Source organism: Neoarius graeffei, chromosome 9 (genome assembly GCF_027579695.1).
Source record: "Neoarius graeffei isolate fNeoGra1 chromosome 9, fNeoGra1.pri, whole genome shotgun sequence".
Taxonomy (NCBI): Eukaryota; Metazoa; Chordata; class Actinopteri; order Siluriformes; family Ariidae; genus Neoarius; species Neoarius graeffei.
Window position 1 is genome coordinate 49,911,221 of NC_083577.1, and position 27,767 is coordinate 49,938,987.

Below are 27,767 nucleotides of genomic sequence, written 5' to 3' on the forward strand. Positions count from 1 at the left end.
AGACCAAAGTGCTTTTGGTCGCTTTGTGCAGCATGGTTGGCATTCATGAGCTCTTATGAGGTTATACTCATTACTGAGCTGAAAGGATACCACACCACAATGCAACTCAACCTCTCCATTTGTTGTATTAATAGGAGATTTCACGTAAGTGAAACAAGGCAGTGTGGCGGTTTACAATAAAACCTTGAACAGTGGCATCTTTGTTTGCACAAGATGAGACATGTGTCAATATATTTTAGCTTTTAATACGTTAATACGTACTGGCTTCATCAACTACCTAGGTTGGTTTTTTTTACTTCTACATTTCTAAAATAATCTGTAGCTGTTCTTGTCCATTTCCTTCATTCAGCATATATTTTTCTGCTTGGGAAAGCTGACACTTGTTCCATTCCTAATGAGATACTGAGTGATCCAGAGAGCAACCGTAATGGACCAAGTCAATATTCAGTTTACATACCAGAGGAACAAGAGTGCTCTGAGAGCACAATCTCCCCCGCTGGCAACTATTATCTATGCTATAAGGCCATAAATCTGGCTGAATTGAACGAAATTGTAATATGCGTATTGCCGACATATAACAAAGAATCCTGTCAAGTTTCGTGAAATTCCTCCAAAAATTGTGAGAGAAGTTGAGCGGGGGGGGGGGGGGGGGGGGGGGGGCGGAGTTGTTAAGACCAACAACAATAACAAGACCGCGAAAGGTCGCCATTTTTAAGCGACGAGAAGCAGCAGCAGCTGTACAAACGCGAAGTCATCCATTATTATTATTGTTGTTGTTGCTGCTGCTTCTTCCGTGTTGTTTTTGCTTCGATATTCGCGCCAAGGTTTATGCAAACGTAGCGACGTAACTGACGTATACAACGACATAACTGACGTATACAGCGACATAATGACGTGGCTTCCCTTAGCACCGCGAGCTATGGAAAAGCAAACTGGTTCTCAGCTGGCTCGCAAGTTGAACGAGTTGTGAACCAGCACCAGCACTGGCCCCGAACCAGCCCTGGAACTGATTTGGTGGAAAAGGGGTAATAGTCCCCCTTCGGGCCTTTCGGCCAGTGGGGGGATAAAAACTACTCCTGGGATTCATGGGTTTCTTAGGATGCTTATTTCCTACCTTGTGGTAATGATTAAGGGGGGGAGCACCCTCAGTCTCTAGTCAGGAAGCACAGTAAAGCTGCTTAAACCTGGCAGTATTAAATCACTGGAATAAGGACAATGTTCCCACCGTGTGCTACAAAAGCTGTAACACCCATCTCCCATAGTAGAGTAGAGCCGCCCATTCCACTGAATGGGTCCCCTTTCTCTGGCTTTTGGGGGCTTCAGCATCAACACCATCAATGGGAATAGTGTCCCTCCCCCACAATGGGTAAATCGACTGTGGGAGTATTTTGGTCTCTACCCCTTTTCCCATCTCCTTATTGAATCCTCCTTGCACTGAACTGAACACAATATTGGGGAAAAGATGCATGCCATCACGTCATCCTTCCTTTATAAGCACAGTACATGAAGCCAGCTTTACAAAACAAAAACGCATCATGCTTTCTGAAATAAATTAAACAGAACCACGTTCTACAGTACTCTTCTTAGTTCAGGAAGAAATTCTGTATCATTCATTTTATTTATAATCAGCTTAATTTGTGTTATAGTTGTATAATCAGTTTTATTTAAATAACAGATGAAGAATGCGTAGCATGAAATGTTTTAATGTATATGTAGTGCCTAGGTAAAATCATTTAAAGCTAGACGACCTTTCGATTTCATAAAATCGGTGAAATTTAGCTCCCTCTGAAATTTGGTCATATAATCACAATGTTTATTTTTGTAATGTCTCCAAAATAAAAAATAAAAAACACACAAACCAGGCCATTCTGTGGCTGGGAAGTTATTTAATTTGAGGGGATTCCCGAGAAAATAGTGCGCATGAAATCGCTCACATCACGCAGTCATGCAGACAGAGCAAGTCTGTGTGCGCATGCACAGGTTTACCTTCTTCTTTTGGGTTTTACGGCAGCTGGCATCCAGTGTTGCATTACTGCCATCTACAGGTTTCCCTTTGGCCGTACACTGACAGTTCCATCATTCCGTCGCTAAACGAACAGCTGATCACACCGAGGTGCTCGCTGACCGCTGATATTTATTAGTTTGGTCCTGCGTTTCCTTTCCTTCGCAATATAACGTCTTTTCTTCTCACTTTCCGTTACTGTAGTCGGTCTTTCATGTTTCATTCGCATGCTCGTGTCCTCCATTTTTCTCTCCTGTTTCAAATTTTTATCCCACAATGCCTTGCGCGAACGGGGAAAGCCCACCATGTCATGCATGACGTAGTATCTTGAATTGCGTCATGGTGAGGCAGGAAAAAATAGCGGAGAATTTAGGGCCACGTGGCCCTAAACACATTGTTCTATTAAAAAAACAACAACAGCCGAATGAAATTGGAAGTCTGTGATTCGAATTCAGTAGCTTTCGGTCCACTAAACAAAAATAACTGGGTGTCGGGGAAAATTCTTTTTATGACCTACACTTGAAAAATCTGAAAGGCAGTCTAGCTTTAAATGAAATAGGTCAAGAAGTATTGACAATCAATCAATCATTCACCATAACAAAATATTGATAATTCACTTCTGATTATGCAACCGGACAGTGATACACCAAGTGCTTGGAAAGATTTAAGTCCAGGGATAAATACCTTTATTAGGGATACAATTAGCTCATATGTTTAAAGTTTTTAATTTTCTGTAAAGCTGCTTTGTGACAATCAATATACAAACAAACTTGACACTTTAAGCAAATGAAACATTTACCCTGTCCACACTAGGGATTTTGTACCGATACGAAACTACTTTCGTGCCGCAACACCTGTCCACACTAGCAACTATACCGGTACTGTAGCGGTATAACTGTATCGGTACGAAACCCACAAATGTATGGGTTTCGTACCGGTACAGTATCGGTACTGTAGCGCTTCGCTGTAGTGTGGACAGATGAAGCGGCTCTGTATCGATACAAATATAATGCGCATGCGCAAAGTCACACACCTCAATCGATGTCTTCGCTGAATAAAATAGTGAAGAACGGAGATTCGTTTTCTTTGTTTCTTTCTCAACTGCCTCGCGCGTTTTATACGATTCGACTGAATAACTGACCACCAGAAATACAGACTGTACATTGACAACAAAAAGCACACACACGTTGTTTCATCCGTACAGAAGCCGAGAGAGGCCCTTCATATAATCCTTTTTTTTATTCACCTTGTTATCCCGAGATAACGACATAATTAATTCAGGATCTCGAGAAAACAACACAACTAATTCGAGATCTCGAGAAAACAAAACCGTTATTTCGAGATCTCGAGAAAACAAAACAATTATTCCGTGATCTCGAGAAAACAAAACAATTATTTCATGATCTCGAGTAAACAGCTGAGAAATGGTTCATTCAGGTGCGCCAAGAGACTTGTGATATGCTGACTTTGGGGCTACAGTATTTCTCATTCTGTATAGACACAACTTTGGTCATTAGAATGTCTGGAATAATCGATCACCTAATAAGGCAATATTTTGATCAGGGGTCGACACAGGGAGAGATTGCATTAAGTCTTTTAATAAGGGATAATTTCAAAATGAGTCCGCGGCACCTCCGCAGAAGACTGGCCCGGCTTCGTCTCTACCGACGGAGATACAGTGATCCAGCTGAGATCATGAAATAATTGTTTTGTTTTCTCGAGATCTCGAAATAACGGATGCCATATACCATATTCTCGGAAGGAAGTTACTCGGTAACCACGGAAACATTTCGCGCACGCGCATTTCAACTACCGTGAAAGAAAACCGCAAACATTTCTCGCTAGTGTAGACAGATGCACTAAACTGTACCGGTATACTTTGTATCGATACAGTTATACCACTTTCGTACCGGTATAAGTGTGAACACAGCAATTGACCTCTTTCATGGGAGAAGTCATCAACCTATCTTGTACTTTAAAAGGAAGAATGTCTCTCTCTCTCTCTCTCTCTCAAAAAAGGGCACATGCTCTCTTTATTAGACAAGATAGGATCAGTGGTTAAATATTGCTTCTTTAATTTACTTGAATTAGAAATGTTTAAATCATGCCATATGAATGTATCAGATTCCATTATACATGCACTTTCTTCTGCCACACACACACACACACACACACACAAAGGAAGAAAGAAATCTTTGCAGGTACGTACTATATAGAACTGAAATTGCCACTGGCGTCTGCTTTATTGAAACACAACCCACAAAGTGAACATCTTGACTGGTACACGTCCATGGCAATAATTAATGCCAGTAACAAGAATATTCCAGGCTTTAGTCATTTCTTTTTTTTCTTTTTTTTTACAAGAAAAACAAAAAAAATGAGACTCAAGACAAATGAAGCCTCTTCAATTGCAATAAAGTGTTCAGATCTGTAAACAGCAATCAGCTCAGTAATATCATAGATCACATTTCAGTGCCTGAGGAGAGCACAGTTGCCTATTTGTGCTACACACAAACAATACGCAGCTTTGGCTCAAGGACCCAGATAATACGTTGATCTCTTCCTATCTTGTTATTTTTAGTGTCCAGCTAGATTTTTTTTCTTCCAAATCATGGCCCTCAACTGTTTGGCAAATATTCAACTCCCCCCCCCGCCGCCATTCCATTCCCAGCTGCAGAACAAAACCAAACAAAAGACAGCATGGCATTCAATTCTCTTGAAAAATCAACCAAAGGCACAGCTCCTCCATCATTCCTAGCCTTGATGGCAGACAGAATAACGATAGGGATCCATGAAAAATAATTCCCAACAAACTGGAGGACAACCTTGGACCTTCGGAGCGTCTATTATCACGGGAATTCAGCAACACGATTTCCTAAAAAAAGAGTGACGGAAATGTCAGGATTCGCTGTATGATGAAGAAACAACACAAATGTCAGCATCTTTAGCGAAGCATGGCGATGCTCACATTGAATGCTTTACAAAGTTTTCAAAACGCTGTAAATCTCTGCAGACCTTCTTATTAGTTAGTTACTGTGAATGATGGCCTTTCTGAAATCTATGAGGTGAAAATAAATCAAAGATGACACAGCTTCTATTTTTTCATTTTGGAGAAATGTCACATCTGTGCGCTCTCTCTCTCTCTCTCTCTCTCTCTGCACACACACACATTGCAATTTTGAGGTAGTCTGTAAAACAAATGGCTGCAGCCTTAATTTATTACTAACTTTATGTTGATGGAATGGCGGCACGGTGGTGTAGTGGTTAGCGCTGTCGCCTCACAGCAAGAAGGTTCGAGCTCCGGGGCCGGCGAGGGCCTTTCTGTGTGGAGTTTGCATGTTCTCCCTGTGTCCGCGTGGGTTTCCTCCGGGTGCTCCGGTTTCCCCCACAGTCCAAAGACATGCAGGTTAGGTTAACTGGTGACTCTAAATTGACCGTAGGTGTGAATGTGAGTGTGAATGGTTGTCTGTGTCTATGTGTCAGCCCTGTGATGACCTGGCGACTTGTCCAGGGTGTACCCCGCCTTTCGCCCGTAGTCAGCTGGGATAGGCTCCAGCTTGCCTGCGACCCTGCAGAACAGGAAAAAGCGGCTACAGATAATGAGATGAGATGAGATGTTGATGGAACACGTTAGCATCAAAAGGGCAAAGGGCACCAGTCAAAGAGTCATCAAGTCAAAGGTAACGCAGTCTGGGAAAGCGCAAACACGCACTAGCTGGATACAGGGCTTTATTGTCTCTCATTACACTGCCCCAGGTTGTGATGAAACAACCAGTGAATCAGAACCGGACTGAACGGCAGAACACCAAATGCATTTGAATGATAACAGCTTGCGAGAGGCGACATGTTTGACAGTTTGTGAATATAAGAACAGAAAGATTTCTTTCTTTTGTAAACATCATAAGCTCGTTAAAAAAAAAAAGAGCACATAACACCACAAAACTGTGTTCAAACCTACCAAGTATTTGAAAGCACTCATCAATCTCTCAAACTCACCAGAAACATCAAGGCAAAGCATGCGTGCAAATAGCAGGTTCGATCATTAGATGACATTTGAACATAACTCGACAAAATGAGAGCAAAAAGGTCTTGCAATCAGGATGCAACACAAATCGTTGCTATAGACAGAACAGGTGAACTGTAACAGTCTGATTTTATAACTTCACTCATTTACACACCACAACGTTCACCTAATGTCAGAGGCCAACACATTTCTTAAAGCCTCGGTCACAACCGGCCGTACGTGCTCCTACGGCTGGTCTACGTGCAAAAAACGCAAGAAACGCACGGAGGGCGCGCGTGTGACGTGCTGATTTTCGAGCCGTAGACTGGCCGCAGACTAGGGTTGGGCGGTATTACGGTAAGAAGGTATCCCGAGGTATCCAAAAGTACCAACGGTATCGGTCTCACTACCGTCATTTTAAAAAAATATATAATATATAAATAAATATGGAGTACATGAGGTCATAATATAAAATAATAAATTGAAGATCATCCCGAATAACTGTGTGATCGTATTTTCACTAATTCTATCAATTTCCTAAAGAAGTTCTTATCGCGTGCAGGGTTGTTTATGTCGTTACCATGGCAACCCTGCGTGACATTTGGAGTCTGACAGAAAGCTTCGCAAGAGACTGAGCCTGGGGGTGTCATGGCTCAAATGGCTAAGGCACCGTACCATAACTCCGGGGACCCGGGTTCGATTCCGACCCGAGGTTATTTCCCGATCCCGTCTCTCTCTCCCCCGCTCATTTCCTGTCTCTCTATACTGTCCTATCTTAAAAAAAAGAGACTGAGACCGTGGTTGAAAGATGGCAAGTCAAGATAACGAGTTAGTGGCAAAAAAAAATACAACATCGGCAGTGTGGCAGTATTTTGGTTTCAAACCAAACGAAAAATCTAATATGTCCCCTAAGGCACACCATAGCCTGGGGTACTCCACTTCCACGAGATCTCTCCAATGAGTTGTGTTTTGAGTAGGTTACATGAGTAACAACAAGGTAAAATAATATAACGTATGACATTTGGGATGTGGGTAATAAACGTTTGAAATGTCATCTACTGAAGAAACGGAAGAAAACATCGTAGCGTAAACTGTTAGGTTTCTGGTGGGAATTAGCAATGCGCTTGCTATCTTTGTTGGGTGTGTTAAACCGTATGGATTTAAGTGGAATAATTGTAAGGAGTTATGTGATCAAGACAACGTTTTAAGCAAGGTAAGGCCATTTGATTATTAATTTCCCCGCCATGGCATGACGTGGGCCCATATGATTTTGCCTTGTGCAGCTATCACGCATTTGAATTAGGTTCGCCTCATTTGCGCTGAAGAATATGGTTTATCGCGCAGTCTAAACGGACTTGGGTGTTGGTTGATTCTTTTTCTTTTCTTTTTTTTATTTCCCATGCTTGAAAGGGTATGATCCTGCTCATCGTGTACTTTTTTTTGATGGAGTAGGTGAAATAGTGCTGCAAATGGCGTTTCAACGCAGACATGTGTAAACGACAGTTGAATGCTATTTTCAAGATGAAGGAAGAGTTGCGTGATGCTTTGAAATATCTCTTAATCCATTCATCAATGCACAAAATTCGCTTTGCTGCTTAATCCATACCACAATGCACACAATTCGCTATGCTGCTTTTAAATAGTACATTTGAGGCATAGGCGCACGTTACACAGTAGGCCGAAACAAAATATTATTTTTTTCTCGGTAATACCGTATACCCCGGGAAAACACAGAGACAGTTTAAAGGTATCAAAATTTGGATACCGCCCAACCCTACCGCAGACCGGCTGCAGAGGTTCTTTGTCATGTCAAACAAACTCTACGGGCGCTTACGTTTTTTTCAGGTTGCAAGACAAACTTACGGCCAACGTGCGTCTTTCTCCACGAACAAAAAAAACGCAGCGATTTGGGAAACGCCGAAAATCGCACAGCCAAAAAATCGTACGTCCGGTTGTGACCTAGGCTTAAGACGTGACATATCGACCATATTTCCAGGGCCAGGCCTCATCTTCTCAACGTGTCAGAGTGCAGGGACCCTCACTGGTCAATAGATCCGAGTCAAAAAAATAAAATAAAAATCGTATAATTGCTATGAAGGAAACTATATTTACTCGCTTTTAGTACTTAACATGTAATAACTGCAAAAAGAAAGTTTAAAACGAAGAACAAAGAGGCAAGAGGGAGAGAAACTGATGAACATTGATTGGTAGCAAGCAAAAATCAAATGTTACACTGTGAGTCGAGCAAATCTGCTTTCTAAACTCGTATAGCAATGGCTGTGATGTGAGCTGGAGAGTCGTGTAGAGTTCAAGACGGTCACTAACGTGTTGAAAGATACTAGATTTGTCACAAGGCTTTTTTTTTAATTAAAGTCGCTAAAGGGGTTTTATAAAAAAAAAAAAAACACACGCCATCTAATGACAGTCTCTATTTTGGCAATACTGAAGGGGCGTCTGGCCACAGAAATGGCTATTGACGTCAGACTTAAATGGGAACTGAAGGCAAATTTTTTATTATCAAAATTCTATTTATCTCATTTTATAAAATGTAGGAATGCATTTCTGACAGCTATTTTGTCACTGCTATAGCAAATTATGAGTGTTTGAAATACGCCATGTAATATATCAATCAGTCCATACGTCAAAGCGATGGCCGTAAACGAGATTCGTTGAGACCTGTGCGAGACATTGTAGGACGGAAGTAAAACGTGCAGCGGAAATCAAAGTGACCAACATCTGCCAACGTTGTCAAAAGATGCGCGTGCCCTCTTTCGAACGCTGACGTAATCAAGCCGGAAGTTTTCCCTGTGTCCGAAATCGCTCCCTACTCACTATATAGGGCACTATATAGTGTGGACGCCATTTTGTAGTGCTGTCCGAAACCTTAGTGAGGATTATGTGGGAAATACGCTTGGTATAGGGGCGGCACGGTGGTGTAGTGGTTAGCGCTGTCGCCTCACAGCAAGAAGGTCCTGGGTTCGAGCCCCGGGGCCGGCGAGGGCCTTTCTGTGTGGAGTTTGCATGTTCTCCCCGTGTCCGCGTGGGTTTCCTCCGGGTGCTCCGGTTTCCCCCACAGTCCAAAGACATGCAGGTTAGGTTAACTGGTGACTCTAAATTGACCGTAGGTGTGAATGTGAGTGTGAATGGTTGTCTGTGTCTGTGTGTCAGCCCTGTGATGACCTGGCGACTTGTCCAGGGTGTACCCCGCCTTTCGCCCGTAGTCAGCTGGGATAGGCTCCAGCTTGCCTGCAACCCTGTAGAAGGATAAAGCGGCTAGAGATAATGAGATGAGATGAGATACGCTTGGTATAATATGTATTTATCACAAAAATACATGCATGAAAACCCACCAGCCACCTGATCTGGCATGTTTTAATTGTGCGACAGTAATGACGTAAATACCAGCGTGACGGACTCGTCCTTATCCTGTCGTCTTTCCAGCTCTTCTCTACTCCACGTTGGTTCGAAGTCGTATGGAATAATATCCATCACTGATGAAGCTGGCAAATCTCGAAATGAATCTAAATTGGAATGATGTGGCGATCTGGCCGCTGTGTAAACGGTTTTCAAAATGGAGGCGCTGACACGTCACGTTTGAAGTCTCGCACAAGTCTCGTGAAGATCGCGCGGATAAGCGACGCCTGCCGTGGACCAAACAAACTACCGTACATTCAACATGGCTAAAAACCGAAAAGGCTGATAAGTGTAATATAATATGGCAATAGGAGTCACGATAAGGTTACTAAAACTGAAAACGTAATTGAATAACACGTTAATAAAAAATAAGCAAGTTTAAAAATGACTTCAGTTCCCCTTTAAGTGGATACCAACATTGTTGCAATGATTACAAGTCGTATTGTGTCACAACTTTTCAAAATTATGGCAAGTAATTGTCCTTAGACTAGCCCTCAATTGATGCTTTTTTTTTTCGTGATGGAAGGAAAGCTGCCTGCTTGGTGACATATGACAGTCACCGAGTCAAAAAGTTAGCCGTATCTAGGGTTAGTGTCAGTCAGATCAAGTTCCTCTCCATTAAACTTTTATTCCTATTGTACTCGCTCGATTGATGTCTTGCTGTCAGAAATAATTCATATGGCACATTTTAAATATGCACCATTGAGAATTTGATGAGGGTCATTGAGTCTTTACTTCACTAGATTGTATTAATGAGTTGAAATTATTTACGGTGATATTAAACAAGACTTAGAGACAGCCTTTTACTTTCACAGTCTGTTTCTGTGGGTGCCTCCGGACTGTTAAGAGCTGTTCTGAGAAGGCTCTGGGCTGTGTCATGCTTGCTTTGAGAGAACCTTAATCAAGAGGCTTGTGCGTTCAATTTAAGGAAAGCTCTCATAAGTTCATTACAGATGAAAACCCTGTTTTACATCTGAAAAAGAGGCCTCGGGGTCCAAGGACACGCCTAAATCAGTTGGCGCATGCATGTGGACTATATGAATTTTAACAGCTTTGTCAGGCACATTTGTTTAGATGCAACACATAAAGGGTTTAGTCAAGTTAGTGGACAAATTAAGTCATTTTTGTGAAACGTTAACATGCCACTTTATACACACACACACACACACACACACACACAAAAAAAAAAACCCACCATACACACAATAGATCCAGACTGAGGATCATCTATAGTGGGAGCGTCCTAAAAATTAGTCATTCCACAATGGCAATCAAATGCCGCTTTTCCACTACCAGCGCGGCTGAGTTGGGCTGAGCCGTGCCGTGCTGAGTTGGGCTGAGTCGAGCTGAGTGGGGCTGTTGGAGTTGCATTTCGACTACAACCGCGCTGAACCGTGCTGGCTGGAAGTGGGTGGACACATTGGGTGGAGTTAGCGAAAGTGGGTGGACGTCACGTGATGTCGTTAGGCGGCGCAAACAGTGACATCAGTGATCTTTTAAGCGGTAGTCTCATGACCCGGATAGTAAACAATAAACATGGAGGACATGGAGTCGTTAGTGTTGCTGGTCTTGGTGCTGTGGCTTGTTGTCACTGACAACGCCAACAGATACTGGCAAGAGCGTATAGATGAGGCGAGGCGCATAAGGCTTCAGAAATTCTCGTAATTCGTAATTCTTCTTCTTCCGGGTTTACGGTGTTTACAGATCCCAGCGTGCTCGCGGGGCGTGTGTGGGCATGTGAGGACACTCCTCCTCACCAATCAGTGCACAGGGGAGTGTCTCCCCACGCCCCTAGCCCCACTCGGCTCGGTTTGGCTCGCTTCAGCCCCACTCCAAAACCGTGCGAGTTTTGGGTGCTGAGTAGGGCTGAAGCGAGCTGAGTTGTGCTGCTCTGAGGTAGTCGAAACGCGAGCCGTGTCGGGCTGAAGTGAGCTGAAAAAGGGTAGTGGAAAAGGGCCAAAAGATATCAGAAAAAAGAAAGTAGAGAAAAGTGTACGAGACTTCTCATCGCCAAATCTTGCTTGCATACTCTGCCATGAGAATTTCTAAACAAATAATGAATGCGTCTCCAGGTAGAAGCGCTGTAACCAGTGGACCACAGAGAGTGTGAATCAAAGAGATGACATAAATATTGATAGGAACATGTGAAGTGTAAATTAGCACTCAGGTTTACATACTATAATTTGTACATCAGCAGATTTTAATATCCCATTTACACTTTAAATGAAAGACACCCTGCGGTTTCAATGTGCGAGGATCAAAATGGTGTTATTTTAGCGCAAGTGTTTCCAATCTACCCAAACAAAAATCCAGCTCCTGCAGATATGCAGATCATGCTGTATTTCCGGACACGCATGCTCTAAAACAAATCATCCCGGGTGCACATCATATTGACTCGGATAGTCGATATAATAGACCGATATGTTGCAGAATCTTCATCTCCTGATGCATGGTTACAGGGTTTCCACATAATGAGAGCCCATGTGTTCTTCGCTGACCATAGATGCTCGTCACTTCCAGTCTTGGAAATGTACGCGGGTCAATACAAGCACCCAACAGTGCCCCCTGCTGTTCCACACCATCCCAATCTGTACGGTGGCTTTGTTTTTGCCAGAGCTGCACTATTACATTCAAGTACTTTTCAACTTCATGTGTTGAGCAGAATCATTCAAAAATCATTCGAGCACAAACAGATGCCCGGGTGATATGAATATGGTGTATCGGAATAGAAAAAGATCAATGGCAATGACATTTACAACATAATATCAGCCAAACAAAAATGGCCATGCATTTATTTCAGCTGTAATCAGATTTGAGCATTTCAGGATGTGTAAACAAAATGTGAACAGGTTTGCAATTTACGAAGGCTATAAAAATCTGTACGCTCCATGGGCCCATTGTGGCCGGAACTGTATACCAAATAGCCAGCTGGAGGTTTTTTTGTTTTGTTTTGGGTCCCAAACAAAGATTCAATTGGTCTTGCTCTCTTCATGTTGTATAAATGGTATCCTGCTTGGCTGGAAAGAAAACCTGTGCAGTCCTTTTCTGTCTTTCATTCAGGAAGAACGTGCAGATTGATTGCAAATTAGACTTCCAAACGCAACAAATAGCAAAACACGTCTGCGAAGAAGGAAAGAAGAAATGACAAATCTAATGGTGGCTGCTATAAAATAATAAAACACCATAAAAGAGGTCAGTTCCTATCAGAATAATGCTGCTGGGAAAATGTTTCTTTTCCTTTTAGATAGATAGATAGATAGATAGATAGATAGATAGATAGATAGATAGATAGATAGATAGATAGATAGATAGATAGATAGATAGATAGAAGCATTTAAACCATGTGAGGGCATTTTCTTGTCTCGGTACTTTAGTGCTCCCCCGATCTGTCTGCTTCTGTCAGAAGTCCTGTTGTGTCTGCTTTCCTGAAGCTGCTTAGTGTTCATCTTCCGCATGTCCAGTCAGTATTATCTTCTCGTCTGTCTGTCTGTCTGTCTGTCTGTCTGTCTGTCTGTCTGAGTATGATTTTGGGTTTAAGCAGCTCATCTTCACTACTTGGCCATAGAGTTATTTTGTAGAAATCCACCTGCGTATAAGCTATTCATAGTGCACTGCCATAAAAAGAGTTGTATGACCAGGAGGCTTGATGGATTGCAGTAAACCTGGCAGTCAATAGTAATAACACAGTAATAACACAGTAATAACACAGTAATAACACACGTGCCCGAGCGATGTTGAAAAGAACAGGACAGCAGGTCTACTTCTAGGTCTGACTGCTCATTATCTTCTCTCCAACAGGAAACGGGTTTTATTTTCAAACTAATTAAGGTGATCAAAGGTTGCGGGCGGGCGGACGGGCTTTTCTCGGAAAATCTCGGTGCACTCGCAAACCCCGACTGATTCAGGAAAACAAAAACGGGGTTTGGAAACGTGAGGGGAGAAAAAGCCCACTCCTCTGATCTCAGGACGAAACGTGAGAGGCAAGTCAATCTGTAAGGGATAAAAGAAACGCTGTCTGCATTCGCCCACTCCTTTCTCGCATTGTTGAAGAAGACTAATTACTTTAGCGAGGGAGTAGAATGAGGAGTAAATAAAGGGTTTGGACGGACAGATACAGAAGGGGAAAGGTGGAAGAAACTTTAATAAATGATAGCAGAGCTTTATAAACAACAACAACAACAGCAGCAGCAGCAGCAGTATTTAAATAAAGCCTTACAGCCAAGCCATGTGCAAGGGCTTTTAAAGTCCACTTTACAAACCACAAAGATGCATCTAAACAACGTATCAGACTGTAGTGGGAGCTTTTTTTTTGTTTCTATTCGTGTGTTGTTGTGTGTTTTTTTAAATAATGTCGGTAAAACCTTATTAGTTTAGTTCACTTTACTGCACCACAACCCTGAACAAGTTGCACAAACACACCAGCTGCACCCAATTAAAGAGTTTCCATACACTTGAGTAAGGATACAAGTATTAATATTGTGAATAAATGGTTTGAATAGCTGTTTTACCTCTGTGGCTGTCGCAGAGCAGGTTGTAGAGTGTGGGTGTGACGGCGCTGAGCGGGAGCAGCAGCTGGAAGCAGCAGCTGGAAGCGGCTCGCACTCATATACCTGCGGTACTTCACTGCGCGCGCGCTCCGCTCTGTGCTGGGCTGTGCTGTGCGGGCTCGCGAGCGCAGGCTACTATAAGAGCAGTTCAAATCCAAACCGGAAGGGGGACAACCGGACAGCACGCAACACCACGCCGCACATTCAGCACCGCAACTCGGCGACAACATGCTCTGTGCTCTTCATAACTCCGCTACGTGTATCCGAATTTATATTTGCACGTCAGCAAATAAAAACATTTGCGTCAATATAAACTCTTTGCTTAGATCATCCCCCCCCCCGCGCAAACTAGATAGTTCGGTCCTATAAATCGATGAGTTTCCATGGCGATTGATTAACTGTTTAGGGTGCACGAGCTGGAAGTCTGTGTTTAGTGCTGTGCCAAACATCTCTGAAAGAAATGAGCTGACTGGTTTTAATCTCTATGTCTATACTAGGCTGCATCAGTTGCTCTCACTTTCATAAAATCTGATGCATTTTTGTTTGGGTGTTCCTTTTCACCAATAAAGACATCCTGTAAAATTTGTTGACCATATTCAAAAGTCTAATGGTGGCACCATGAGGTTCTTTTTTTTTTTTTTTTTTGCCAAAAAACGCTTATTTTATGTTTTCGCGTAAGGTTTGAATCACAATGTTGGACTCCATTTATTGATTTCTTGTGACCCAGAGACAGGGGCGCAGTAGGATTTTTGAACTGGGGGGGACAGAGCTGTCACAAATGATTCCATTTTGGGTAAATGCATATATATATATATATATATATGAGCCAGTGGCGGCTGGTGAAAAAAATTCTTGGTGGGGCTGGTGTGTGCCAGTAGAGTTCCCTGCCTAGTCCAGTATAAGCATTCAAATGAACAGTCAGAAAATGACAATTCCACAATAATAATTTAATTTCCTTCTCAAAATCAGCAGTTTCACAGATTAAGTAAATTAACAATTTACAGCTATATTAGGCTCCATTTATGCTTTGGAAAGGAACGGTTTCAAATACAATACAATACTCAAGTTCTTGAGAGAAGTTTACAGCAAGGGTATGATTTCAGCTGAATCTATACAAATCAACTGTGTGTGTGTGTGTGTGTGTGTGTGTGTGTGTGTGTGAGAGAGAGAGAGAGAGAGAGAGAGAGAGAGAGAGAGAGAAAGAGAGAGAGAGTGTGTGTGTGTGTGTGTGTGTGTGTGTGTGTGTGTGTGTGTGTGTGTGTGTGTGTGTGTGTGTGTGTGTGAATGAGTGAGTGAGAGAGAGGGAGGAAGGTTTCTAAGGTGAGTGTGGGACTGAGTGAGGTGGTATGTGTGTGTGTGTGTGTGTGTCTGATTCTAAGGTGAGTGTGTGTGTGTGTGTGTGTGTGTGTGTGTGTGTGTGTGTGTGTGTGTGTGTGTGTGATTCTAAGGTGAGTGTGGGACTGAGTGAGGTGGTATGTGTGTGTGTGTGTGTGTGTGTGTGTGTGTGTGTGTGTGTGTCTGATTCTAAGGTGAGTGTAAGATTTCTGTGTGAGAGAGTGACTATGAAATGAGGTGTGTGTGTTCTGAGCTCGGTGTATTTCTGTGAAACGAGACAGTGAGAGGGGGAGCGAAACACAGTGTTGACACTCTTGTTGTGAATACAAACTATGACAAGAAAGCTGTGTGATTATTGTCCAATATGAACCAAAAGTCTAGTTTTGAACATCAAAGACAGAGAGAGAGAGAGAGAGAGAGAGAGAGAGAGAGAGATGCATTTTCTGTAGCAGGGGCGAAATTTCCAGCGCCCCAAAATCATTCAATTCGGCGATGCTGATTGGCCAAATCACAGGCGTAACTTTAATAAGGACAGGTGGGGACATGTCCCCACCAACTTTGACAGGGCAGGGGACAGTCCCCACCAACATTTCACGCCTTTTCCGAACGTTTAGAGACACGCGCGACTGTTTTCCCCTGTTTTATCCCATGAATGACAAGCCCCGCTGTCGCCGCTTAGCTGCTGTTTTGAGAGCTGTAACCTGATTGGCGGCAGCTCTCTGCTATGTGTGTAGCAACCAACGACTCATTGGACCAAACTGGACAATGTGAACATTAAAGACATTTGTCAGCAGTTTGTGGAAGTAAGTGACAGGAGAAGGAAGGTGTTTGGTACTTTTAAATGAATACTGTGGTGCATAGTCTTACATGGAGGGCAAGGGAAGTTTCATTTTTTTTTTGTTTCTTTTTAATTATTATTATTTTTTAAATAACTGTAAACTGGAGGCTTTTTTTTACATTATTGTGATGTTCGTCCCTAATGTTGAGATGTTCGTTTCTTTTTGAAATGTTTTAAATTTTGTAATAATTTGAATTGAATTGTTTGACTTGCAAATACATTTTGTGGTTTGCACAAATTACACAGATTATAAAATCACCTAGATTTCCTTTATATGTAAGATTATATTACTAATTTGTGCCTTGTTGAAACTGCTACACCTGTTTCTTCCCAGACCTGGTGTAATCCTGGTTTAGTCCAGGTATAATCTAGTTTATTATTATATTAATTCTAGTTTAGTTTGCTCTTGTTTGTGGTTTAGCCTTGGTTTAGTCCTGATGTGATCCGTGTTTGCCCTGGCTGAAACATTGAAGTTCTGGTTTAGATCTGGCTCGTGTATAGTCCTGGTTTAGTTTTGAGTAGTCCTGTTTATGTGCTATCCCTTACCCCTTAGTCTGTATCTGTTTTGACTGAGCATTGTTGGTGGCCCTATTGTTTTTTTGTAACACTAGAATCAACAATAAAAAGATGGCAATGAATGTTTTAAGATGATACTGTTTATTGTGTATTTTTTCATATAGCGGTTGTACTGCAGGACACAAGTCCTTCCACAGAATCTAGTAATAATGTGTAATGTGTATATAGTTCATATGTAAAGTATGTTCAATCAACCAGTGTGCAAGAGAGTATTTGGTAGGTGTATTTTACCACCTTTTACCCATCAGAGTGCATCAGATTGCTTTATTTATGTGTGAAGATTCACAAAATTTTCTGGGGCAGGATCCCCCCCAGTTCTACATTTGTTTGGTCCATCATGTTTCCAGCCTTTCACTGCATACCCATTGACAGCCTGCCCTGAAATGGTTTTCATAAAAGTAGTGAGGCCATAGTACGCATCTCAAAATGCATCAAAATTAAGCCTTAAAACGGGATCTTTCTAAATTTTCTCCAGGGGGACCATGGCCCCTGACCCCCCTTGAAGGGAAGTATCGTGCCTGGAAATGTCCCCACCAACTTTGAACACAAAGTTACGCCCTTGGGCCAAATATTTATGATTTTTCCCGAGCAACCATACACGATTGGCTATTCCGCTGCACTTCTGGGGCGCTTTGCCGAGCGCCCAAGAAGAGAAATGATACGCGTCTGTCGGTGGAAATTCACCATTGAATGAGAGTCAGTTGGTGGAAATGTTGTTTAAATAATTCAGATCGCATGTAGGCACACACTATTAAGTAAAACTGACATTGATAATAAAATTTATAAAAATATATATCGGGCGGCATGGTGGCGTAGTGGTTAGCGCTGTTGCCTCACAGCAAGAAGGTCCTGGGTTCGAGCCCCGGGGCTGGCGAGGGCCTTTCTGTGTGGAGTTTGCATGTTCTCCCCGTGTCCGCGTGGGTTTCCTCCGGGTGCTCCGGTTTCCCCCACAGTCCAAAGACATGCAGGTTAGGTTAACTGGTGACTCTAAATTGAGCGTAGGTGTGAATGTGAGTGTGAATGGTTGTATGTGTCAGCCCTGTGATGACCTGGCGACTTGTCCAGGGTGTACCCCGCCTTTCGCCCGTAGTCGGCTGGGATAGGCTCCAGCTTGCCTGCGACCCTGTAGAAGGATAAAGCGGCTAGAGATAATGAGATGAGATGAAAATATATATCGATATATTTTATATTTTTTTCCCCTCCACATCTGGGAGGGCGGCGCCCGAGCGCCCCCTATGAGCCAGCCGCCACTGATATGAGCGATTCCACGCTTATGGGTACCGAAATGGGGACATGAACTTATTTTTAAAAATTCACCTAAAACCATTTCTTTTTTTACCATCAGGTCACAAAACATGTAATCTTTAATGAATGATATGTTAAAAGATAACTTTAATTTTCTGAGATGTAATAAAAACATATTTATATGCCAAAGTCAAGCCTATGAGTTCCAAAATGATGTCTGTTACATTACTTCTGTTACGATTGTCCATCTCGCGTCTGTTACAAATTAATTACAATCTAGCTATATACCATGTTAATCTTATTGAAAGAATGTGTATGTTTATTCTGCTACACATGTTTATTAATTATATTTGCTAAAACATCACCTTCCTATGTTTCAAAAAGTAATTCTACATTGTTAAAATTGAGAATATATATGTCCACAACACTTCTGTTACGTTCTGACTTTGGCATATAAATATGTTTTTATTACATCTCAGAAAATTAAAGTTATCTTTTAACATATCATTCATTAAAGATTACATGTTTTGTGACCTGATGGTAAAAAAAGAAATGGTTTTAGGTGAATTTTTAAAAATAAGTTCATGTCCCCATTTCAGTACCCATAAGCGTGGAATCACTCATATATATATGTCAACCTATACGGAATGTCTGTATTTTATACGGATTTGATTCAATAAACGTAGTATACGGGCGTACAAATAAAGTTATACCGATTCTTTAAAAAAACTTCAATATTTATTTAGAGCTATAATCAATTCCCACGATGATAAAAGAGCGCATAACATTTACAAACGTACTGTACACCACTGACAGCCAGTAAAGAGTCTTATGAAATCGCGCGTTATCTTGTGGTAGCGAGACTTCGTTCCACTTTTGATCATGCGCACACCGCATTGCGAGAATCCCGCCAACCGGGAAGTAACATTTTGTTTGAAACGCGTATTTCCACCTGAGCGACTTTCACTAGCGGCTGAAAAGATTCTGAATGGGCACTCCGGCAAGATCAACACAGACACTTGCTGTGACGTGCAGCCTAGTGAGGTATTGGTGCAGAGTGCTAAAAAAAGCTGTCATGGAGTACAATTCAGAACATTAGAGTGACACTTTGTGATTTTGTCAAACATTGGAGCTTTGTATTCATTCTGAAGGTTTATTGTTATTAATATTGAATAAAAAGTAACTTGGATATATCATCGTTAATTATCATTTAAATTTTAGGTAAATTATTTTAATTTGCATCTTATACAGATTTTACAAGGGAAATACAGATTTTGGAGGAGGTTGGTTATACAGGTTTGATTGACCAAAGGTTGACATACATACATACATACATACATATATATATATATATATATATATATATATATATATATATATATATATATATATATATATACACTGAAGCTTCAATATACATTAGAATTGTGAGTTTGAGTTTTCTAACTGAATGAACATTGGTAGACAAAGGCCTACCTGGTCAACACTAGCCATACATGATCAAATTGTTATTTGTCTGGTATGTTAATCACGCTCCAAAACTTCATGTCTTCTGCATGTATTATTTAAACATTTGCTGATCTCAGCAAGATGAAGAATCTCATCACAGAAACTTTAACTGTAACTTCTGACAAAAAGGGAATGTCCAAAAATTAATAACAAAATAAAATTGAAATGATTCACACTCGTGCCTTCATGTAAACGATTAGAAACATAAAATGTGTATGAAAACAGAAGTATAAACACTTGAACAACAGATTCACACAAATAAAAATAAAAAGTATTTTTTCCAATAAACAAAATTGATAGAAAAAAAAATTTCCCTCTGCAGCCAGACAAATTTACCGTCTAGAAGCAGACTCAATAGGTCCCAAAAACATCTCTCCGCCGCTTCCCAGTTTAAAAACTGGGACATCATGGAACATGGAATTCGAAGAAAATGGACAGTTAATGAAATGAAACGAAAACCCCAACGTTTATGCTGGTAGATGCTAGATTTCAATGCTTTTCCGACTTCAAACTTCCAACTTATGAGTACGTACAACTGAACGCACCATTAGTCGTAGCAGAAACACCATTGCTATCAAATGGATGAGCTGTGCAGTGTTATTAACCAAGAATTACGTGGAAAATTGAACACCTTGCTTTCCCAACTCTGCAAGGATCTGCTCCAGCCTTTCCCCTTCTTGAATCGGTGTAATGTGGATTGATCACTGACAAGGCTACTGCTGCTGCCATTTCAACTTTGTGCTGCAATGTAAGTTAGCCTAACTAACGGAACATTAATCCTCACTTTTTCTACCTATGTTTGGCGCCTTACGTAGGGACGGTGGGGGGGACAGATAGGGGTCACTATAAATCTGGGGGGGGACATGTCCCCCCCGTCCCCAGTGCCATCTGCGCTCTTGCCCAGAGATCATGTTAAGAACCTTTGCAAGGGATTGAGAAGCATTAATGTGATTCATAATACACTACCGTTCAAAAGTTTGGGGTCACTTTGAAATTTCCTTATTTTTGAAAGAAAAGCACTGTTCTTTTCAATGAAGATCACTTTAAACTAATCAGAAATCCACTCTATACATTGCTAATGTGGTAAATGACTATTCTGGCTGCAAATGTCTGGTTTTTGGTGCAATATCTACATAGGTGTATAGAGGCCCATTTCCAGCAACTATCACTCCAGTGTTCTGATGATCAACTGATGCACCCTAATGTACAGCTAATAAATCACACCAGACATTACATGAAGTAAACTTCATGTTACTGTTTTGCACACACGTTATACATCCATCCAGGGTCGCAGGTAAGCTGGAGCGAGAGGTGGGGTACACCCTGGACAAGTCGCAGAGCTGACACACTCACATTCACACCTACGGCCAATTTAGAGTCACCAATTAGCCTAACCTGCATGTCTTTGGACTGTAGGGGAAACCAGAGCACCCAGAGGAAACCCACGTAGGCACGGGGAGAACATGCAAACTCCACACAGAAAGGCCCTCGTCGGCCGCTGGGCTCGAACCCGGGATCTTCTTGCTGTGAGGCGACAGTGCTCACAAGTTCTGCTTATCTCATCTCATCTCATTATCTCGAGCCGCTTTATCCTGTTCTACAGGGTCGCAGGCAAGCTGCAGCCTATCCCAGCTGACTACGGGCGAAAGGCGGGGTACACCCTGGACAAGTTGCCACCAGTTAACCTAACCTGCATGTCTTTGGGGGAAACCCACGCGGACGTGGACAGAACATGCAAACTCCACACAGAAGGCCTTGCCGGCCACAGGGCTCGAACCCAGACCTTCTTGCTGTGAGGCAACAGCGCTAACCACTACACCACCATGCTGCCCTATTATTAAATAATAAATATATTATTCATCTCATTATCTCTAGCCGCTTTATCCTGTTCTACAGGGTCGCAGGCAAGCTGGAGCCTATCCCAGCTGACTACGGGCGAAAGGCGGGGTACACCCTGGACAAGTCGCCAGGTCATCACAGGGCTGACACATAGACACAGACAACCATTCACACTCACATTCACACCTACGCTCAATTTAGAGTCACCAGTTAACCTAACCTGCATGTCTTTGGACTGTGGGGGAAACCGGAGCACCCGGAGGAAACCCACGCGGACACGGGGAGAACATGCAAACTCCACACAGAAAGGCCCTCGCCGGCCACGGGGCTCGAACCCAGGACCTTCTTGCTGTGAGGCGACAGCGCTAACCACTACACCACTATTATTAAATAATAAATATATTATTATCAATAAATAATAATAAAAATATATATTTTTATGTAAGATTTTTTTTGTTTGTTTAAAAAAAAAATTAGTTCCCATCAAGATATAAAAACATTCCCGGAAAATAACGGTCTGTAAAACTGTAGTCACTGAGAAACTACATTTCCCGACACGCTCTGCGCGCTCCTGATGGCTTTGAGGAAAGCTGAGTGCGCATGCGCAGCCAGACGTGGCAGCAGCATCATGGCTTCTTGGATTCGATACGGCAGACGCAGGAGAGAACTTGAAATGTATATATTCTTATGTGTGGTGAGTAATCTCAAGCTGTCCAGCTCTCTGGCGTGTTTGGATAATTTTGTGAGAATCGTGTAGCGAATCGGTTCCTGATTCATTTAGCTCGGGGCAGAGATCCAGATTGGTGCTTCAGGTTCAGGCTGCAGCTCAGAGTTGAAAGGTAGAGACACACACCATCAGTTTGACCGCTGGATCTTCCCCACACTCCCTGCATGGCTGTGTTTTCATAGATCTGTTGATATGTTTATTGCATGAGTTGGAAGATTGCAGATCATCACTGAGATGGTTCACTGGTGAAAATGGTGACTTCACTGCAGCTCCACAGCGTCGATCAAGTGCTGTGATTGTCCAGTGTGGCCGCATGTTTCCTTCTTGCACTCCGTGTGGTGAGAACACAAGAGCAGCCTGTTGATTTTAGCTCTGAAGCCACTCAGTTCTGGCAACTGGAGCGCAGTCACGTGACAGTGATACTCTAATAATTTATCACGACATTTTATGACGCATTTTGCTGCTTTACGTTACTGTAAAACACACAGCACCACTCTACTCATACACTACCGTTCAAAAGTTTGGGGTCACTTTGAAATGTCCTTATTTTTGAAAGAAAAGCACTGTTCTTTTCAATGAAGATCACTTTAAACTAATCAGAAATCCACTCTATACATTGCTAATGTGGTAAATGACTATTCTAGCTGCAAATGTCTGGTTTTTGGTGCAATATCTCCATAGGTGTATAGAGGCCCATTTCCAGCAACTCTCACTCCAGTGTTCTAATGGTACAATGTGTTTGCTCATTGCCTCAGAAGGCTAATGGATGATTAGAAAACCCTTGTACAATCATGTTAGCACAGCTGAAAACAGTTGAGCTCTTTAAAGAAGCTATAAAACTGACCTTCCTTTGAGCAGATTGAGTTTCTGGAGCGTCACATTTGTGGGGTCGATTAAATGCTCAAAATGGCCAGAAAAATGTCTTGACTATATTTTCTATTCATTTTACAACTTATGGTGGTAAATAAAAGGGTGACGTTTCATGGAAAACACAAAATTGTCTGGGTGACCCCAAACTTTTGAACGGTAGTGTACATTATGAGATCTTTGAGAGAAGATTAACACTCTCCTTATGTTTGACCTGTACAGTTATTTCTTTTCTTTACGTTTCTTACATTTTATTTTATTTTTTTTGGTTTGGATTTGTTTATCCGGGGGCGGCACGGTGGTGTAGTGGTTAGCGCTGTCGCCTCACAGCAAGAAGGTCCTGGGTTCGAGCCCCGTGGCCGGCGAGGGCCTTTCTGTGTGGAGTTTGCATGTTCTCCCCGTGTCCGTGTGGGTTTCCTCCGGGTGCTCTGGTTTCCCCCACAGTCCAAAGACATGCAGGTTAGGTTAACTGGTGACTCTAAATTGAGCGTAGGTGTGAATGTGAGTGTGAATGGTTGTCTGTGTCTATGTGTCAGCCCTGTGATGACCTGGCGACTTGTCCAGGGTGTACCCCGCCTCTCGCCCGTAGTCAGCTGGGATAGGCTCCAGCTTGCCTGCGACCCTGTAGAACAGGATAAAGCGGCTACAGATAATGAGATGAGATGAGATTTGTTTATCCACTTATTTATTTACATTTATTTCACTTTATTGTGATGTCTTTTGGCCTCTGTCAGTAAGGAAGTGTTCCAGCTGCTTTGTATGTAAATCAGCTACTTCTTGTTCCACTTAAACAAATACTGTAGTCTTTACATAACTGGCCTGTGTCAGAGGAAAGGAGAACTCCACACTGAATACAATCATGCATACTTTTAAACAGCAGACCAATTTAGCACAACACTTTATGCGTTTAATATAACTAATTACAAAAACCTTTTGCAGCCATAGAGGAATATTCTAAAAGGGTTGTTTTACAATCAGGGTACAAAGTTTGTGTCACAGGGGTCCAAAATAAAAAAAAACAAAACTATCAAATCTGCACTTTTGGAAATTAATACACATATGAACATAGGCATGTGTAATAGTTTGTATTATAACAAGATTAAGTGTAGCTTTAAGCAGGGCTGGGAGAAACAAATGAAGTGATTCTCGGAGAGGACATTTTTTTTTTTTTTTTTTGACAATTCAGAATCCACTACTTCCACAGTGCTTTTAAATATAAGGCTGTAAGCTTTGTGTTAGGTGTCTCTAATATTTATGTCCCAATATCTTGACCACATTTTAGGATGAAAATAATCATTTAAGATATCTCATTATCTCTAGCCGCTTTATCCTGTTCTACAGGGTCGCAGGCAAGCTGGAGCCTATCCCAGCTGACTACGGGCGAAAGGCGGGGTACACCCTGGACAAGTCGCCAGGTCATCACAGGGCTGACACATAGACACAGACAACCATTCACACTCACATTCACACCTACGGTCAATTTAGAGTCACCAGTTAACCTAACCTGCATGTCTTTGGACTGTGGGGGAAACCGGAGCACCCGGAGGAAACCCACGCGGACACGGGGGGAACATGCAAACTCCGCACAGAAAGGCCCTCGCCGGCCACGGGGCTCGAACCCAGGACCTTCTTGCTGTGAGGCGACAGCGCTAACCACTACACCACCGTGCCGCCCATTTAAGATATGTTATTTTATATTGAAAAATTAGCTGTCTCGGAGAGGACATTTTTTTTGACACAATTACATACTAATTTGATCAAAATAGTCTGAAAACTTACTGGCATTCAACATTAAAACTTAACTATGTTTCCAATGATATGGAACCAAATATGTGTTTTATGGTATAAAGAATGATTTAAGTGCATCCCTTTTGGAGCTACCTGTGGTCAAAAAAGCACTTTTTCTAAATGACACGAGTAATTTTGCTAAATATGACATATATTGCCATACATTCACCAAAAATAACGTTATCACCAAATTTTTTTTGCATGGTAAATAGAGCTATCACAGGGCTACAATAAACAACCAAGTTTATTTAGTCAAGCCTTTTGATATTGAAGATAATAAGTGATTTTTAATATGTGATTTTTAGCTTGCGTACCCTGATTGTAAAACAACCCAAAACGGTGTGCCTCGCCATGGCAGTCCACTCCTATTCCTCAGGCTGTTTCCGTTCTCACATCCTGTTTTTTTTTTTTTTTTTTTAGCAGACACTGCAAACAAAGGTGCTACCTTGGAGCAGAAGGAAATTAGTAATGTGCTCAAGCGGGAGCTGGTTTGTGTACACTAGTGCCCTTGCACTCGTATTTGCCTTTCGTGCTTCTGCAAGTCAAAGCAATATCCAGATCACTTAATCTCAGCTGAGTCTGCAGCACCACCACCACCATTATCACTATTCTCCGTTCAGTGTGTGTCTGCATGCTCCTCTTGCTTTCAAGGACCACTTCTAGTGATCAGTGTCCTTCCGCTCAGCAAAGTTTTTTCCTTTTAAGCGTGTAAAGCCTGGCTCATCTTTCCAGTGGTGCCGATGATTTATCTCCGAGTTGTAGTGTGTTGTTGGAGGCAGAGCCAGTGCGTCTCACTGACCATGTTGTTTGGCTCATTAATCAGAAGGAAAAGAGGAGTGTTTGACAAAGAATCAGTCAGTTTGTGCTGAATCAGTGCATCCCTTGATGCTGAAATGCAATGAGCAGCTTTGTCATGCTGAACGTACAGGGGGCACATGGGATCATGGCTGATTGCTCGGAAATGTTATGACAGATTTATTTTGCTTTAACTGTTTAATTGTACAGGTATTTTCCAACACACAAAGTAGTGTAATGTGTTGGGCTTAGACAGACTGTACGTCGATTGGCGTAACTGAAATATCCTGCTTTTATATTTATGAGTCTTATAAAATGGTAGCATCAGTGAAAAAGTTTGCACAAGTTTCAGATTGATCCTGACCAGTGATCTGTGCTGCACTCATCATACGTGGATTCAATGATTGTTGGAGTTGTTAGTAAAGCAGCAAGCTTGTAAACTCAAACCTAAAAGAAGCATATTTATTCAACATAATCTTTTTATTATTTATTTATTTATTTTCGAGTGGGTGGTGGCCGGCGAGGGCCTTTCTGTGTGGAGTTTGCATGTTCTCCCCGTGTCCGCGTGGGTTTCCTCCGGGTGCTCCGGTTTCCCCCACAGTCCAAAGACATGCAGGTTAGGTTAACTGGTGACTCTAAATTGACCGTAGGTGTGAATGTGTGTGTGAATGGTTGTCTGTGTCTATGGCCAAGTTTACATTAGACTGTATCTGTCTCGTTTTCTTCGCGGATGCACTGTCTGTTTACATTAAACCGCCTGGAAACGCCGGGAAACGGGAATCCGCCAGGGTCCACGTATTCAATCCAGATCGTGTCAGCTCCAGTGCTGTGTAAACATTGAGAATACGTGGATATGCTGTGCTGAGCTCTAGCTGGCGTCGTCATTGGACAACGTCACTGTGACATCCACCTTCCTGATTCGCTGGCGTTGGTCATGTGACGCGACTGCTGAAAAACGGCGCGGACTTCCGCCTTGTATCACCTTTCATTAAAGAGTATAAAAGTATGAAAATACTGCAAATACTGATGCAAATACTGCCCATTGTGTAGTTATGATTGTCTTTAGGCTTGCCATCCTTCCACTTGCAAGTGGTAAGTGATATGCGCTGGGATCACACACACAGCGGCTCAGTCCCGAATCATTGCTCGTGCACTTCACTCGCGTGCTCTGTGAGCTGCGCAGGGCCGGAGTGCGCACCCTCCAGAGGGCACTCGCTGTTCAGGGCAGAGTGATTTGGAGCGCAGGATGCCTGCGGAGCCGAGCGTATCCGTGTATTGGTGTTGCTGTGTGCACGCAAATCGTGTATTGGTGTTGCTGTGTGCACGCAAATCGTGTATTGGTGTTGCTGTGTGCACGCTAATCGTTTTAAAAACGTTAATCTGATGATCCGCTGATACGGTCTAATGTAAACATGGGCTATGTGTCAAGCCCTGTGATGACCTGGCGACTTGTCCAGGGTGTACCCCGCCTTTCGCCCGTAGTCAGCTGGGATAGGCTCCAGCTTGCCTGCGACCCTGTAGGACAGGATAAAGCGGCTACAGATAATGGATGGATGGATGGATGGATGGATTATTTTCGAGTCTCAATATGCATAGCTTTTCCAGGCAAAGTAGGAATGTGCAGTTGAATCAAAAAATGTTTCTCAGATGCGTCCAGAGAACCTAATTAGCCCATTTATAATTATCTTGGTTCATAAATCTGTTCTACATTGTCTCATCTTGGATTTGTTCAAGGTGCCCTTCCACCAAAAACGTTTAATACTGGCTCTTTTTGAAATACCATAGTTCACTCCGAGTTGCAGATGCATGCTGCATGTGAAAATGTAATTCTACCCCCATTCCCTGTTTTAGCTTATGAAAGAAAATAGTCGGAAAAACGAGCGAATCTGAAAAGTCCTACGAACTTGCGTCGCTTTGAAAATGAGTATTCATGGCCTCGCCCACCTTGGCTTGCGACTGCCCACGGGAAGAAAGTTCGGATTTAAGCGTGAGGAGAGATAGCAGAGCCCATCTCGTCAGTAGCTAACGAAGAGGATCTAACAGCAAGTTGAAAACATGGCTGAACAAGTTCGTGCCTGTGTTATTTATGGCAGTAACACATCAACGTTGCATTTCTTGCCCAAGATAGAAGAGCTGAAGAAGAAATGGTTGGAATTTATCTTTGGAGCACCACCAGCGAAGTATAATGCAGCGTTAGTACTGTGTTCTGATCATTTCAACCACAGTGACTTTTCAAACTTCGGTGCCTTCAGTAGTGGTTTTGCTTCGAGGTTGTTTTTAAT

The 27,767-nt window shown here is 42.3% G+C and overlaps 2 protein-coding genes across 3 annotated transcripts in view; one reads left to right on the forward strand and one right to left on the reverse strand.

Moving 5' to 3' along the window:
* Window positions 1–14,055, reverse strand: part of sema5ba (sema domain, seven thrombospondin repeats (type 1 and type 1-like), transmembrane domain (TM) and short cytoplasmic domain, (semaphorin) 5Ba) — a 249,449-nt gene extending 235,394 nt beyond the window's left edge. For both annotated transcript variants that reach the window (XM_060929724.1, XM_060929722.1), the window contains exon 1: window positions 13,928–14,055. The gene's annotated coding sequence lies outside the window, so the exon portion shown is untranslated. The remainder of the gene's footprint in view (window positions 1–13,927) is intronic.
* A 7,847-nt stretch (window positions 14,056–21,902) lies between these two features.
* pdia5 (protein disulfide isomerase family A, member 5) overlaps window positions 21,903–27,767 on the forward strand; it is a 138,499-nt gene continuing 132,634 nt past the window's right edge. Inside the window, exon 1 of the mRNA XM_060929719.1 lies at window positions 21,903–22,002. Within this exon, the coding sequence (XP_060785702.1) occupies window positions 21,937–22,002 (66 nt within the window). The 5' untranslated portion in view covers window positions 21,903–21,936. The remainder of the gene's footprint in view (window positions 22,003–27,767) is intronic.